Here is a 14,603-nt window from a genome sequence, read left to right as displayed (position 1 = left end):
GATGCCCCAGAATGGGGGAGGATGGCTTAACACAGTTTTTGGCAGTTGATCATGAATTTTTGTTGAGTGAGGGAACTGGAGGGAGGGAGAGGGTGGCTAAGAAAGGAGCGAGTCTGACTCCTGGGGCCAACAACCTTGGAGAAATTACTCTACCCATAAAACTACTTTAAAAGAAATTGGTGAAAGATGTTAAAACTCAGCTTTAGACAGAGGAGGATGGTATGAACCCACTAGTTTTATAAGATTGCGATAACCATATTTGCAGGTCCATATGGCAAGCCCATATTACTTCCTCCTACAACCACCCTGAATTGAGGGCAGCAGAAGGAAAGGTGAAATAAGATAATATCACCATTTCTTTTTAAAAGTTGGGGGCCAGTCTTATTCTTAGGTACTTTTTTTTTTTTTAAAAGATTTTATTTATTTATTTGACAGAGAAAGATCACAAGTAGGCAGAGAGAGAGAGAGGGAAGCAGGCTCCCCGCTGAGCAGAGAGCCCGATGTGGGACTCGATCCCAGGACCCTGAGATCATGACCTGAGCCGAAGGCAGCGGCTTAACCCACTGAGCCACCCAGGCGCCCCCCCTTTTTTTAAAGACTTATCTGCATTCTCTTTGATATACTTGCAAGTTGCCTTACTCTTGGGTTTGTATCACAAATAAGCCTGTCCCAGTCCTTCACCCTGAGTCCGAGGACCCTAAACCCTCCTCTTTGAAGACAAGCTGCTTTGATGATTTTCGAACTTTAGAATCTAGATTCTACATTCCATACCTTCATAGTTCTCTGGGCTTTCCAACTGGCCCGTGGACAGTATAATAGTACTCATATGCACATGATCTATATGTAGTAGGACAGTGTTTATTTTTTTCCTGGCAGAAGTTAAGAAAAACACCAAAAGACATTTCATCCAAAGTGAAATAATATTTTCCATTAATTCCAGTAAATCTTGATTTTTGGAAGCATAAGCAGGAGGATTGGGATAAGAAATGAATTATTTTTGGTTTTGCTGAAATGGTTCATAGTTTTAAAAATTTGAATTTTTCCAAAAAACAAACCAAAAAAAATTGAGCTTTTCCACTTTTGGAGGATCTAAGCATCAGCAGATGGGTTGTGGAGCTGAAAGGGTTGGGGAGAGGTACAGCTGGACAAGCAGGTATCACTTATCTTGGGTAATCAGCCGGGGTTTCCATCACCTTCAGCTTGACGGCTCTAAAATACCCCTGGGTGTGAAGAACACAGCACAGGGAGGTCGTGAAGGCATGAGGAGGCAGGAAGCAGGTGGAAAAGGCAAGTTAGGAGGCCTTGGTCAGCAGCTGCAGGAGGGAGAGGCCAGCGTATAGGGCACAGAGGCGGGGGAGGGTGTCTGGGTCCCATGTGTACTGGGGACCCGATCTCTGCACTTCGAGGCCACTCAGCCCCACTAGGGCCTCTGTGAGGGTCAGTTCCTCTTCCCCAAGGGAGGAGAGCAGGTCAGGCTGCAGGGGAAAAACACCCTCTTTATCCTGTAGGAAACTCTGTTCCATTGTGTTCTCCACCTGCAAGGAACCAAAATAGCATAAAAAGAAAGAACTGGAAACCTGTCCTCTTTTCTCCTAACTTATAAGCACCATGAAGAAGGGGGCGTCTGGGTGGCTTGGAGGGTTAAGCCTCTGGTTTCAGCTCAGGTCATGATCCCAGGGTCCTGGGATCATCTGCTCAGCAGGGAGCCTGCTTCCTCCTCTCTCTGCCTGCTTCTCTGCTTACTTGTGATCTCTGCCAAACAAGTAAATAAAATCTTTTAAAAAATCTTAAAAAGGGCGCCTGGGTGGCTCAGTGGTTAAGCCGCTGCCTTCGGCTCAGGTCATGATCTCAGGGTCCTGGGATCGAGTCCCGCATCGGGCTCTCTGCTCAGCAGGGAGCCTGCTTCCTCCTCTCTCTCTCTCTCTGCCTGCCTCTCTGCCTACTTGTGATTTCTCTCTGTCAAATAAATAAATAAAATCTTTAAAAAAAATAAAAAATAAAAAATAAAAAATCTTAAAAAAAAACCAAAAAAAGCCACGAAGAGGGCTACCTTTCTCTTACTATAACTCCTTTCATTACATTACAACTCCACGTGGGCCTTCTAACCACCCTGTTATGGTGGGCAGCCCCCTTTTTTTTTTGTTAGCCCTATTTTCCAGAAGTGAATTGAGACAGTCTTGGCTGTGAATAAGCAAAGCCAAGGTGTTCTGTCTTTTCAAGCTGAAAAACCCAGATAACTGCCCAGAAATTCACTCTTTTACTTCCAGTTGCAAAATAGCAAACAAGGGAGAACATGGAGACAAATGAGCCGTGAGTGTGGGCCGCTGCCCTACAACAGAGGCTCGCCAGGACAGTCTATTGTTAGGCTGAGTCTATATCTTTCCATGGGTTCCAGCTGACTCCCTCCCAAACCCTCTTGGCACCTGCAGTTTTCTCTCACCAGCTTAAGCTGCATGGGTAGGATCTTTTTCTCCATCGATTTTATCAGCAGCTTCTGTTGGGCTTCACTTAGCTCTGGAGGTAAATAAATAAATAAATAAATAAATAAATAAATGCAGTGCTGGTACCAAGGGGGCTCCAGGCCCGAAAGAGGTATACTTCTGTAATTTCTGTGTTCATTAATCCACACATTTAACCCAGGTTGAATGCTGCTTTATGCTAGGCACCTTTGTTGGGGTGTCGGGTAAAAATCATACGCCTTTCACTCAGGGAACTTGCAGGCTAGCAGAGAAGACAAAGCCAGGTGCAGGGACAGCACAGGGTGTTAAGGGACCCATAGCCACGGGTCTGCTTTGGACTTAGCACTTGAAGGCAGGCTTTTAAAGGGGACAGACATCTCAGCTTACTCCTGAAGGACCAGGGAGTTTTTCTAAGTGGGGTAATGTTTCATGCAGAGGGAAGAAGAGAATTCGGAGCAAGATGCGAAGATGTCACTCTGAAATTAAAGCTAACAAATTTCTATATAAAAGTGATGAGCTTAGGGATGGCTGGGTGGCTCAGTCAGTTAAGCCTCTGCCTTCGGCTCAGGTCATGATCCCAGGGTCCTAGGATCGAGCCCAGCCCCACTTCAGGCTCTCTGCTCAGTGGGGAGCCTGCTTCTCCCTCTTCCTCTGCACTTTGTCCCCTACTCCTGTTCCCTCTCACCCCGCTTTCTCTCTCTCAAATAAATAAATTTTAAAAAATAATCTTTTTTTTTTTTTTTTTTTTTTTTTTTTTAACCAGTGATGAGCTTAGCTATATGTAGAAATTTTAACTATGTGACTGGTAAAACTAGGGTTACTTCCCAACCTCTATTAGCAAGGCTAGGCTACCTTCTCAGACGATCCAAGGTGCCCAGGTGAATCCTTAGGAAGGTAAACAATTTTTTATTTTTATTATTTTGTTTTATTTTATTAAGGCAATCTCTGTTCCCAACGTGGGGCTCAAATTCACAACCTCAAGATCAAGAGTTGCATGCTCTACCAACTGAGCCAGCCAGGCGGCCCTCTAACCCATTTCTTTAAATGTAGATATAAACTATTTTAACGGTGGTATAATTTGCCAGTCATGCATGCATGGAGTTGTTCGTTCATTCATTCATTCATACATCCGGGTGATTCATTCCTATCACTGAAGAGGTACATAAATGAAGACCTTATTCTCTACTTACCTGTTAGGGCTCCGAGGAAATAGAGGATGCCACCCATAGCCTCCTTCGATACCAAGACATCTTTTGGGAGTGCCTCCAGGGTCACTTCATGTCCTTTGTCTAGAGCCCCTTCGAGCTGCGGGGAAAGGTAGGCAGCAATTTAAGATAACATAGGTAAAGGGCCCAGCACAGTGCCTGGCCCATCAGAGTCCCTTGAGATATGTTAACTATCTCTCGTTGCCTTGTTTCTTTTTCAAGGTGTCAAGTTCTGAAAAGTATGGGGCTCCTGGATTTCATGGTCCCTGAGCCTTGAACTCTGGGAGGGAAATGTTCCAGTCCCCTTTCCAAGGAAGGGCCCTGCTGGCCCACAGCCTACCCTCTGTCTGTCAGCAGGTGCTTTGAGAGAAGCTGTCCTGTGTACCCTTTTCCAGAGGCATGATGAGGGCAGTGGCAGCCGGGTGGGGGTGGGGAGGACACCTGGCCAGCCTCAAGGAAGACACCCACAATTGATTCTCCCGGCCACTGACCAACTCTGTCCTGTCCTGTCCTCTGCCAGTTGTGACACCCACACACACCCACCCACCAGCAACCTTCCTCTGGGACCTCACCGTGAGTTCCAGGTCCTGTAGCTCCTTTTTCTTCCCGAGAAGTTTGCTGAGGCAGGTGAGCAGGGAGTTTTGCCCTGCCTGGTTTAGCTTCTTTACTTCTTGGATCTCTCTTTGAACTTCTTCTTTTAGTGTCTTGAAGTCCTCATGTTCCTCCCCTATTGAGACAGTGAACATGGTAAGCCAAGCGCCCTCGGTCTGGCAGCCTTCTCATCCAGCCCCCTCAGGTCCCCGTGCTCTGCTCCCAGCCTGAGCCTGACCTCTCTTCTTGACCAGGGAACATGATTATGAAGTTTCCATGAGCCCTGACTTGAGGTGTTATGGGGGATGGTCTAGGGCAAGGAGGTGGACCAGGACATACATTATCATCTAAGCGGACGGTTGATTCTCCCCACGTTCCCAAGCCCCATCCCGTGACAGTAGACAATCGACTTTCCTTTCTCTTAGACTCCAGCTTAAAGTTGAGAAGGAAAGTCTATTTCCCCTTCTGGAGTTATTCAACAAAGAAGAATGACTTCGGTGACTGAGTGAGGGTGAGGATGGGTGGGTCTTTATCCAAGGATATGGGTGGATTGAGGTTAGCTTGAATCTTGGCCTGACCTTCTAGGGGCCTGGCATCCTAAGCCTATGTCCAGGGGAATAGCTTCTGGAAGTGGCTCCAGTTGCCCAGACCTGGGACTCAGCACTTGTCTTTCCCTCTCTGCAGCCCACTGCCTCATTCCAAAGTCTTGGGAGAAACTCAGAAAATTCCTTACCAGCATCAGATGCCAGGATAACATCTGGGGGTGAAGAGGAAAGAAAAGACAAGAATGTACTCCTCCAAAACAGTTTCCTGGGATGTCCCAGCTATCTTGAAGCTACACTTGCTCCATTCATGGGAGGCAGGAATGGGGCAGGAAAAAAGCTAATCCAACATGAAAAGGGGCCCCTGGATTGACTGAGTTGGCATCACTGTGACTCAGTGACTCATCTATCCCAGATGCTGGGCAACAGAGCAGAAGAGGTGCGTGGGACAGGTTACAGCTAAGGAGGCCCTCGAGGACAGAGGTCTGTGGCGTCAGACCACCTGAGTAGCCTGTCTAAAGTCTTCCCCTGCCACCACTTTTTCCTAAGTCATTGGAATTTCTGTCATGTTTTGGGGACAGTTGTTTGCTGAGACCTGCAAACAGTCAGTCTTTCAGGGAAGAGGAGAAGAAGATTGGAGTTTTAAAATTCTGTGTCAAGGGACAGCTGGGTGGCTCAGTCGGTTAAGCGTCCAACTCTTGATTTTGGCCCAGGTCCTGATCCCAGGGTGGAGGGAGAGAGCCCCGTATAGGGCTCTGTGCTCAGTTGGGAGTCTGCTTGAGAGTCTCTCTCCCTATCCCCGCCCCTCCCGCTTGTGCTCTCTGTCTGTCTCTCTCTCTCAAATAAATAAGTAAATCTTAAAAAAAAAAAAAAAAAAAAAAAGAAATGAGAGAAAAAACTTACGGGTGAACTTCTCCTCTGGCTTTTCTGAAGACAGAAACAATATACATATGTCAGCATAAAACCTATTTGTGCCTTTTTATCTAGAGCGGATGTCAAGGCAGCTTTATCAATGATCATTATAAAAACACACGGAGATTATGTTAGCTCATTCCCTTCCCCCCAACACACATACAGTCTGGGAACACACAGTATCTCTGAGTCTTATTTCTGCTTCTGACTTCCGGTCTCTTTTAGTCTCTCTGTCTCTCTAGGGCAGTATTTATGTACTTCTGTCTCCCTTTCCTGAAGTTGAGGGCAGATATTTTTATAAAGGGACTTGGGAAACAAAACGAGGGGCTCCTTGAAGGATTATGGCACATGCTAGTGGAAGGTGCAGGATTTTAGCAGATGATGTCAGGGTAGGGTGAAAGGGGAAGCAATTTCACTTACCTCCGGGAGGGAAGGTTTGCATGTTATCATTGCAGATATGTGGAATATCTGTAAGAGAGGCGAGAGCAGGAGGACCCTTAAATGGCTGCCCACCTTCCCTTCTCTATTGTCAAGTCCATGGGCTTCACTAAGGGCTAGTCCCTGTCCCCAAAGGCCCCACCAAATCCCCTGCTCCACCTCTGTTGCGCAAGGAACTCTTCTCTTCGTAAATCCTAGGACGACTCTATTTTCTGCTTTGCATCCTAGTGCTGGTATCTGCGTCTGTTTCCTCGATGGGGTGCAGACTTCTTGAGAGCAGAAGGCGGAGCTTCTTCATCTCCGTGCCCCGCCCCCCAGCTAACCCGGGGCCTAGCATGCTGGAGGTGTTCAGGACCCAGGGGCTCCTTTACTCCCTCTCCAGAGCAGCCCCCCTGCAGTTCTGTCCCTGGCAGCTGGGACCACAATACAGTAACTCCAGCACTCCTTCCCTGGCTTGCCACCAGAGGGGACCGGGGTGCCTTAGTGCTAATGCGGGTAATTCTTGTCTGGAGGAGACAACACGCCAGTGTCTGCTCACCCCACTCATCGTTGCCTTTGACCATCAGTTGTCTCACTCGAAAGGCCAGGATGCAGCCCTTGGGGATGGTCACAGCCTCCTTGTGGTTTATGGATCCCTAGGATCAGACAGTTAAGACTTTTGAACCCTCCGAGAGTCTGAGACATGGGGTGTGGGTGGTGCACGTGGAGGGGCAGGCCCGAGCACCTCTGGGGAGATAAGAAGTTGAAAACCTTTCATTTGTGTCCCTGATTGCCTTTCCACCTAGTCTGGACTCCATGGGATACACTTTGAAGCCCTTTGGCATCATCCCGCTGACGAGGTGTATCTCCCTTCCTGGTGCAGACACAGAAAGGAACTGGACGGACCAGCTCCATCACCTGCCTGGGCATCTCCATCCCACCTGAGAATTTCCACAGGCCCTGTTCCTTCTTCCTCTTCGCCATCTGGCCTGTGCTCGCCTCCTTCAGGAAGCCTTCCATGACTAACCCTACTCCCAGTTCCAACTCACCCCTTGAATATTTATACAAACTAGGTTTAGGTATGTGGAGCATTTCTCATCTACATCGAATTTTCCAGGCCTGTGTTCTCGGGGCTTTAACCCGTGTGTCTCCTCCGTGAGACTGAGAATGTGTCTCTCCAGTACACCAGGAACACCATGAGGGATGACCCATGACTATGAGTTCCCCCTTCCCTGATGGCTCCCTGTGGCATCTGGAACAGGCCTCTGGCCACACTGGGCACCCTTGACCAGAGAGAGGGCTTGGGTCTGGCTGACAGGGGCCTGAGTCTTGAATAGCAGGAAGACGGAGTGGGTCATTTTCAGTATCCCGGGTAGGCGCCGATGGGGAAAATGAATGTGCTTAATGCAGGCTCCAAGGAGAGGCTAAATACAGAGGTGTGTTTGTGTGTGTGTGTGTGTGTGTGTGAGAGAGAGAGAGAGAGAGAGAGAGAGAGAACCAAACCTGAAGTCCCAAGGGGGCGAAGAACGGGAGGGAGAAGCAGCCCTCCGCCTTGCCGGCTCTCTCCAGAGTGACCTCCTGCACTGTCTCCACCACCTCCATGACCACATACAGGTTCTCCCCTCGCTCTTGCATCTCCTTCAGGAACGGGTGCTCGGCTGCCAGCTTCCTGGGGCAGGAGACGCACGAAGGGATGGGTCAGAACCTCTCCCTGCCTGGGCCATCATGCGCTTTTCTGTTCCTCGGCCACTCGCAGGAGCGAGGCATGCTGATGTCAGGGAGACGGGTGAGGACTCTGGAGTAGGAGACTGAGGCCAAAGCCCAGGTGGCAGGGCAGCCACTCTGCGTCCGGGGAGCCTCATCCATAAAATGAGGGTAATGACACCTCCCTCCAGGGATGCTGAGAGGAAAACTAGGAAATCATCTGGCATGGCTCTTGGCCCAGAAGAGGGCCCCCTGCTTGCTCCTTCCCCTTTTCCCCTCTGCCTCAGGGTGCCTTCCCCTCTCTTCCCTCCTCCCTGTTCATCTCTTAATCCTGTTCATCTCTCCTGGGGCCCGTCTCTTAACCTCTCTCTTGCTATTAACACCAGTTCCTCCTCCCCGCTTGCTGGCTTCCAGAAACCTGTCCTTTGATCTTGCCACTCCCTCAAATTACCCTTCTGGTTTTTTTCCTTTGCTTCACTGGCCCATCTCAAAAGATGGGCCCATACACACCACCTTTACTTCCTCACTGTCCACTCCTAAATTAATCATTTGGCTTCTATTTCCACTCCTCAACTGAAATCCCAACGACCTCGCACCCGCCGCGTTCACAGACCTTCCCTCACTCTGCACAGCACCGACCCTGCTGCCCAAAGCCTCCCCGTGACTCCGTCTTCTCCTGGCTTCGGTCTCACCCTGCCACCCTGTTTCTGCTCCCAGCTTTCAGCCTTCTAATTCCTACCTGTTCTGTCTGTGTCTCCTGTGCTAGTTTCTTCGGTTGCTTAAAATATTACATTCTTTAAGATTCTGTTCTCGGGTCTCTGCCGTCTGGACTTCCTTGAACATCCGCTCCCCGCACCTCATTCCTGTAGTTTCCATCTTTATATGGCTGACTGCCCCACAGGGATCTTGACCTTGACTTCTCTCCTGAGCTCTGGGCCCTCGTTTCCAACTGCCTTAAAATTTTTCTTCTAAAATAAGATATAATTGGGGCACCGGGGTGGCTCAGTCGGTTGAGAGTCTGGTTCTTGATTTCAACTTGGGTTATGATCTTGGGGTTGTGGGATCGGCCCCCCCATCGGGCTCCAGGCTCAGCATGGGTGGGGGATGTCTGCTTGGGCTTCTCTCTCTCTTCCTCACCCTTTGCCCCTCCCCCCACTTGGTCCCTTTCTCTCTGTCTCTAAATCAATGAATAAAATCTTTAAAAAATAAAATAAAATGAGATATAATTGACATATGTCATCATGTTAGTTTTAGATGTACAACGTATACAATATAGTGTTGTTGACTGTGGTCACTCAGCTAATGCCTCACTGGACCCACAAACTCAAAATGTCCAGAAGGGGCTCACAGTCTTTCTCTCCAAATACTTCTAAAGTTTGTCTCCTTGTTTCTGTTCATGTCATCACTTGGGTCAAGTCTCAGAGTTAATTTTTTAACGTTCTCATATATGTAATTATTTTAATAAAAGTTGTATTTATTTAAAGTATACAACACTTTTTAAAGGTTTTTTTTTTTTTTTTTTTTTTTTTTGTTCGTTTTTTTTTTTTTTTGTTTTTTTTTGTTTTTTTTAGTAATTTCTATACCCAGTGCAAGGCTTGAACTCACAACCCCAAGATCAAGAGTTGCATGCTCTTTCAACTGAGCCAGCCAGGCGCCCCACAGAATGTTTTGACATACCTCTACATAGAGAAATGGTTGGTACAGTTAAGCTAATGAACATAGCTAGCTCCTCACACAGGTACCATTTTGTGCATGTGTGGTGACTGACTCTCTTAGCAAATTTCCCATGGACAGCATACAATTATTAACATAGTTATCGTGTTGGACATTGGCTCTCCATCAGCATCATCTCTGACCAAACCTTCTCCCTCACCCTGCAATCAGCCATCAAGTCCAGTCCATTCTGGTGCCCCAAAGGTGCCCCAGCCCCAACGGGTTCCTCCCTCTTTATGCTGACTGCTCTTCCCAGTTCTTGTCTTCATTTTGCATCTCTGATGGACAGTGGAATGGTGTCTTGCCTGTCTGCCTGTCCTCTAGTTGTCACACTTCCTCTGTCTGGCCAGATTAATCACCACGCACATCAAAGCATCCTCGGGGGGGTGCCTGGGTGGCTCAGTCATTAAGTGTCTGCCTTTGGCTCAGTTGATGATCCTAGGGTCCTGGGATCAAGCCCCATATGGGGCTCCCTGCTCAGTGGGAAGCCTGCTTCTCTCTCTCCCACTGCCCCTGCTTGTGTTCCCTCTCTCACTGAGTCTCTCTCTGTCAAATAAATAAAATCTTAAAAAAACAAAAACAGGGGTGCCTGGGTAGCTCGGGGGGTTAAGCCTCTGTCTTTGGCTCAGATCATGATCCTAGGGTCCTGGGATCGAGCCCTGCATTGGGCTCTCTGCTCAGCGGGGAGCCTGCTTCCTCCTCTCTCTCTCTGCCTGCCTCTCTGCCTACTTGTGATCTCTGTCAAATGAATAAATAAAATCTTAAAAAAAAAAACCAAAAACAACAAACAAACACCCCAAAGCATCCTTGGGGTCCCCCGAAGCCTACAGAATCGTTCCACATCCTTGACCAGGCACCTGGGTCCTCCATGATCTGGGCCTTAGCCTCTGCCTCCCACTTGCTCCTACTTTTTCTGCTCCTGCCAAACCAGCTCTTCATGCTCCCTAGTGGTTTTGAGATTTCTCACCCACGTGTCTTTCTAATGTCTTTCTCCCAGACCTTCACGTTCAATTTCTACTCATCTTTCAAGGCCTGGATCATGGGCTGCCTCCTCTGTGAAGTCCCCCTTCATTTCCCCAGCCAGAAGTCCCTCCAGCCTGCCACAAAACTCAGGCAAAGTCCTCCTAGACACTATCTCTCACCCTGGATTATAGTTACGTTTTACAGATTTTTTTTTTTTTACAAGCCCTAGATTGTGAGGTTCTTTTTTTTTTTTTTTTTTAAAAGATTTTATTTATTTATTTGGCAGAGAGAGATCACAAGTAAGCAGAGAGGCAGGCAGAGAGAGAGAGAGGAGGAAGCAGTCTTCCTGCAGAGCAGAGAGCCCGATGCGGGGCTCGATCCCAGGACCCCAAGATCATGACCTGAGCCAAAGGCAGAGGCTTAACCCCCCGAGCCACCTAGGTGCCCCGATTGTGAGATTCTTATACAAAGATATTCCAATGCACCCTGGCTCCTAGTGGGGTGTTTTGCACTCCTTTGAGGCTGTATGAATATTTAAGCACCCCATCACTTTCCTCCTGCCTCCCTTCTTTCAACCACCACTTAACTACTTAAAAGTCAGTTCCCCTGGCAAGCACCCCCATTTGAGGTGCCCAGCATTGACATGGCATCAGCCACACCCCTTGTGCCGTGGGAGCAGTGTTCTCAAGGGCTGCCTGTTATAGGTATAGGACCGGGCAGACGGCTTGATTTATGGGAGCAGAACGCTGTGCCCAAGCTTCAGTAGGGAGCAGATAAGACCTTTTCCTTTTTATAGAGTCAAGTTTAGGAAGGAACCCTAGAGGTTTTCATGGAACCACATCATTTTTCAGGAAAGAAAACTGAGGTCCTGAGAGGAAAAGTTATTTTTTCCAAGGTCACATAGCAAGTTAATGTGAACATGCTCATACTCGTGTGTGTGTGTGTGTGTGTGTGTGTGTGAGAGAGAGAGAGAGAGAGAGAGAGAAAGAATGAGAGAGGGGAGTGGTACTGGGAGTCGTGGAAAGAGATGGCTAGGAGTGGTTAGGAGATGCACCCATGGACCACATGGTCGTCTTTTTCTTTCTTTCTTTTTTTTCTTTGGAGATTTATTTATTTATTTGACACAGAGAGAGAGAGAGAGAGCGAGCGAGCACACAAGCAGGGGAGCAGCAGGCAGAGGGAGAAGCAGACTCTCCACTGAGCAGGGAGCCTGAGGCAGGACTCAATCCCAGGACCCTGGGATCATGACCTGAGCCAAAGGCAGACACCTAATGGCTGAGGCCTCCCAGGCGCCCCCAGAATGGTCACCTTTAAGAGCTCTGCTGTGATGACCCATAGGTGAAGGTCAGTGTGAGGGCCCTGCCCATTAACTCAGGGCCCAAAGCAGCCTTTCCAACCACCCACCCATCCTGGTAGCCCCCCAGCCCTGCCACTCTTACCTCTCCTGGTGCAAGGTCTCCAGAGCCTTAGGGGCCACACTGAGTGTCTGGACCTCCAGGGTACTGCTCCGGGACAGCCCCGCAGTCCCCGTGACCTTGACTGTCTTTGGCACATCCACCTCTCCCTCCACTCGGGCATCCAGCATATTCTTAAAGCTAAAGTTCCCAGAGTCTGTCGGATCTGCAGGAGAGAGAAGATGAAAGGAGCCAGGCTGAGGGGCATCCCTCTCCCCCTGCCTCCTGGGGGAGCTCAGGGCTACGTGACACCAAAGCACAACTGGGCAGACGGAGCTTTGGGTTCCCCCTCGTAAACCAAGGCCTGGCGCCCACCCATTGGGGCCCAGCCTCGCACCCACACTGACCTGCAGGCGAGCTGCCAGCTTCTAGAACGTCCAGGAGGGTGTAGTCTGTGCGGACATACCGGGCACCCCAGAAGAGTGTGCTCTTCCTCTTCCTTAGCACCAGGCAGAAGGGATGGAAGCGCTTGAAGTCTATGAGGCTGTCAAGGGGCGTCAGGTCCCCTCTAGGGTTTAGCTGTCTGGCCAGGGCTCGGGTGACATTTTCAAAGATGGTCATTTTCTCTGTTGGGATCGGGTTTTGGGGAGAGACAGGAGAGTGATAAGCTGGGAGACCGGGACATGGTAAGGGCTGCGGCCGAGAGAGATCACCTGGCTTTGGGGGAGGGGGTGCCTTTAAAGATGCTGGGACACTAGGAATGTCAGAGCTGAGAGCAATGCAAGGCACCTCCGCTTTGTGAGGAAGAAAAGCAGCTGAGAAAGCTGAGGCAACTTGCCCGACGTCACACGGTTGCGTAGAGAAGCCAGCCTTGCCTGTCAAGGGTTTTTGCGCACAGCTCATTCATGTCCCTCATGAACTTGAACTTGGAGCCGGGCTGGGACGTTTCACGCGTGAAGGAAGTCAAGCTTCTCCCATGCAGCTCTGCCCAGCTTCCCTTCCCCCAGAGAACTCTGATGGCTGGCACCAGGGAGTCCGGGGAGGCAGGCAGCCCCCACAGGTGCCGAGGGCCTGAGGAGGCAGACGAGGTTCGCCTGCTCTGTTGCCCCTTCTTTGGGTGGAGGTCACTTCCCTTGTGCCCACCCCCTGGCTCCTGCCTCAGAGCAGACCCGCTTCCCGCCAGGGGCCACCCAGTACACCCAGGCATTTCAATCGTTGCCTTGGTTCCCTCTGCTTCCCTCCCAATCTAAAGAATCCCTATTCATCCCTGTAAGATTCAATCTGGGTCACCTCTTTTGTGGCTCCCTTCTTCCTCCCCTTCAGGCAGCTAGTGACTCTATCCTGTGTCCCCAGAGCACTTTGTACGCGCCCTTCCTGAACACCTGCAACCTGACGTTGTTCGTGTTGTTATGATCTGTTCTCCTGGCTCTCGCCTACTCGACTGTGGCCTCCCAGAGGGCAGGAAACGAGTCTTAGTCATCTAGGCACCGAGCACAGCACCTGGTGCAGGCCTAGAGCCTGGCAGATGTATGTGGAAAGAATGAATGAGGAAATGAATGAATGAACGTGGCCCTGGGAGACATATACTGGGGTGCAAGAATGTGGGGTCTGCAAAAGCCTGAACTTCAGAGCCTCAGGTCCCGGCCTTAGAGGTTCAAGTCCAGGTTCTTTGGCTGGGTGGCTCGCTGGCCCAGCCGTGGGTGGGAGAGGACGCACCAGCTGGCCTGGAACTGCCCTCACTGCCCCCATAGGCCCCTCACAGAGTCAGAAAAGCGGGAGGCACACAAGCAGGTGCATGGGCCACCTGCCAATCACATGGGCTCCAAGGTGCCTTTTTCACCCCTCATTCCCCGGGTGGGCCGGGATGGGGCAGGACAACCTCCAGGGGCCAGTCCGATGCCTGGGGAAGGGATCAGGAAACTTCTGTCTCCTTCTTACCAGAGAGGGACTCCCAGGACCACTTCTCACTTCCCCCTGCAAGCCTTATGAAGACATGTTCTCCCCGGGCTCTAGGGCATTCCTAGGCCCTTCCCTACCCACCCATGTTCTCATTCATCCCTAGAACACCCCCACCTCCCCTGTTGTCATCAAGCTCTTACCAGACAGCCGTTTCGGGTCCTGTCCAGCAGCCGGATCAGGGATAAGGGCCCAGGACTCGCTCAGTCTGCAGGTTGAGGGAGCTACTGTCCCTCTCCAGCATGGGCGACAGCTTTATGCCTTTCTGGAGGCAAGGATGTAGGCTTCCAGGGACCCCGCCTGCCCCGTGACCCCACCCCTCTCCTGCTCTACTTCCGGGAGAACAGCATCAACCTGTTCCACGCGTGCCCTGCCCCAGGCCCTGGGCCCTGGCCTCCTGAGGGCTGCGGGGGCGGGGAGCTGCCTGGCAGGTGCCAGCGTGGGTGGAAGGAGCCAGACCAGAGACAGGTGGCCACTGAGTCTTGGCTCGCTGGGTTGAGAGGAGAGGAAGGAAGGCACCTTTGGGAGAGAGGCCACGGAGAGGCAGTGGGAGGTGTGTGCGTCTGTACGTGGACATGTGCTGAGGGAAGGCATCTCTGTTCTGACACCATCATGGTCATTGGGAAGCATCTTGGATTCATGATGAGGCCTTGTGGGCGTGATCAGGGGACAAGAAATCCTGTATGTCCACGATTCCAATCGAAAGCAGAGTGGCTGAAAAGTTGTCCTCTATCTTTCTGCCGGTCT

The 14,603-nt window shown here is 50.3% G+C and overlaps 1 protein-coding gene across 2 annotated transcripts; it reads right to left on the bottom strand.

Annotated features, from left to right (window-relative positions):
- Positions 1 to 838: 838 nt before the first annotated feature.
- Positions 839 to 14,116, bottom strand: GSDMA (gasdermin A). 2 transcript variants are annotated; one of them, XM_032322335.1, is made up of 12 exons: positions 14,000 to 14,116; positions 12,308 to 12,526; positions 11,946 to 12,126; positions 7,630 to 7,795; positions 6,686 to 6,782; positions 6,130 to 6,177; positions 5,701 to 5,724; positions 4,989 to 5,012; positions 4,237 to 4,391; positions 3,650 to 3,764; positions 2,441 to 2,514; positions 839 to 1,535 (listed from the first exon to the last, which is right to left on the bottom strand). In XM_032322335.1, exons 2-12 carry the CDS (start codon positions 12,519 to 12,521, stop codon positions 1,293 to 1,295), a joined length of 1,341 nt encoding a protein of 446 aa, XP_032178226.1. In that variant the 5' UTR covers positions 12,522 to 12,526; positions 14,000 to 14,116; the 3' UTR covers positions 839 to 1,292. The 2 variants fall into 2 exon arrangements, with proteins under 2 accessions (XP_032178226.1, XP_032178227.1); XM_032322336.1 differs by lacking the exon at positions 5,701 to 5,724.
- Between the last annotated feature and the right edge of the window lie 487 nt (positions 14,117 to 14,603).

The sequence above is a fragment of the Mustela erminea genome, chromosome 18 (assembly GCF_009829155.1).
Source record: "Mustela erminea isolate mMusErm1 chromosome 18, mMusErm1.Pri, whole genome shotgun sequence".
Taxonomy (NCBI): Eukaryota; Metazoa; Chordata; class Mammalia; order Carnivora; family Mustelidae; genus Mustela; species Mustela erminea.
The sequence above is the reverse complement of the archived record's forward strand: the minus strand, read 5'-3'. Positions and strand labels throughout refer to the sequence as shown.

Coding starts and splice junctions, on each gene's coding strand:
- GSDMA (XM_032322335.1), bottom strand. CDS start 12,521: ATGACCATCTTTGAAAATGTCACCCGAGCCCTGGCCAGACAGCTAAAC. Junction 6,178..6,685: donor CAAAGGCAACGATGAGTGGG/GTGAGCAGACAC, acceptor CCTCTCTTACAG/ATATTCCACATATCTGCAAT. Junction 3,765..4,236: donor TACAGGACCTGGAACTCACG/GTGAGGTCCCAG, acceptor CTTTCCCCGCAG/CTCGAAGGGGCTCTAGACAA.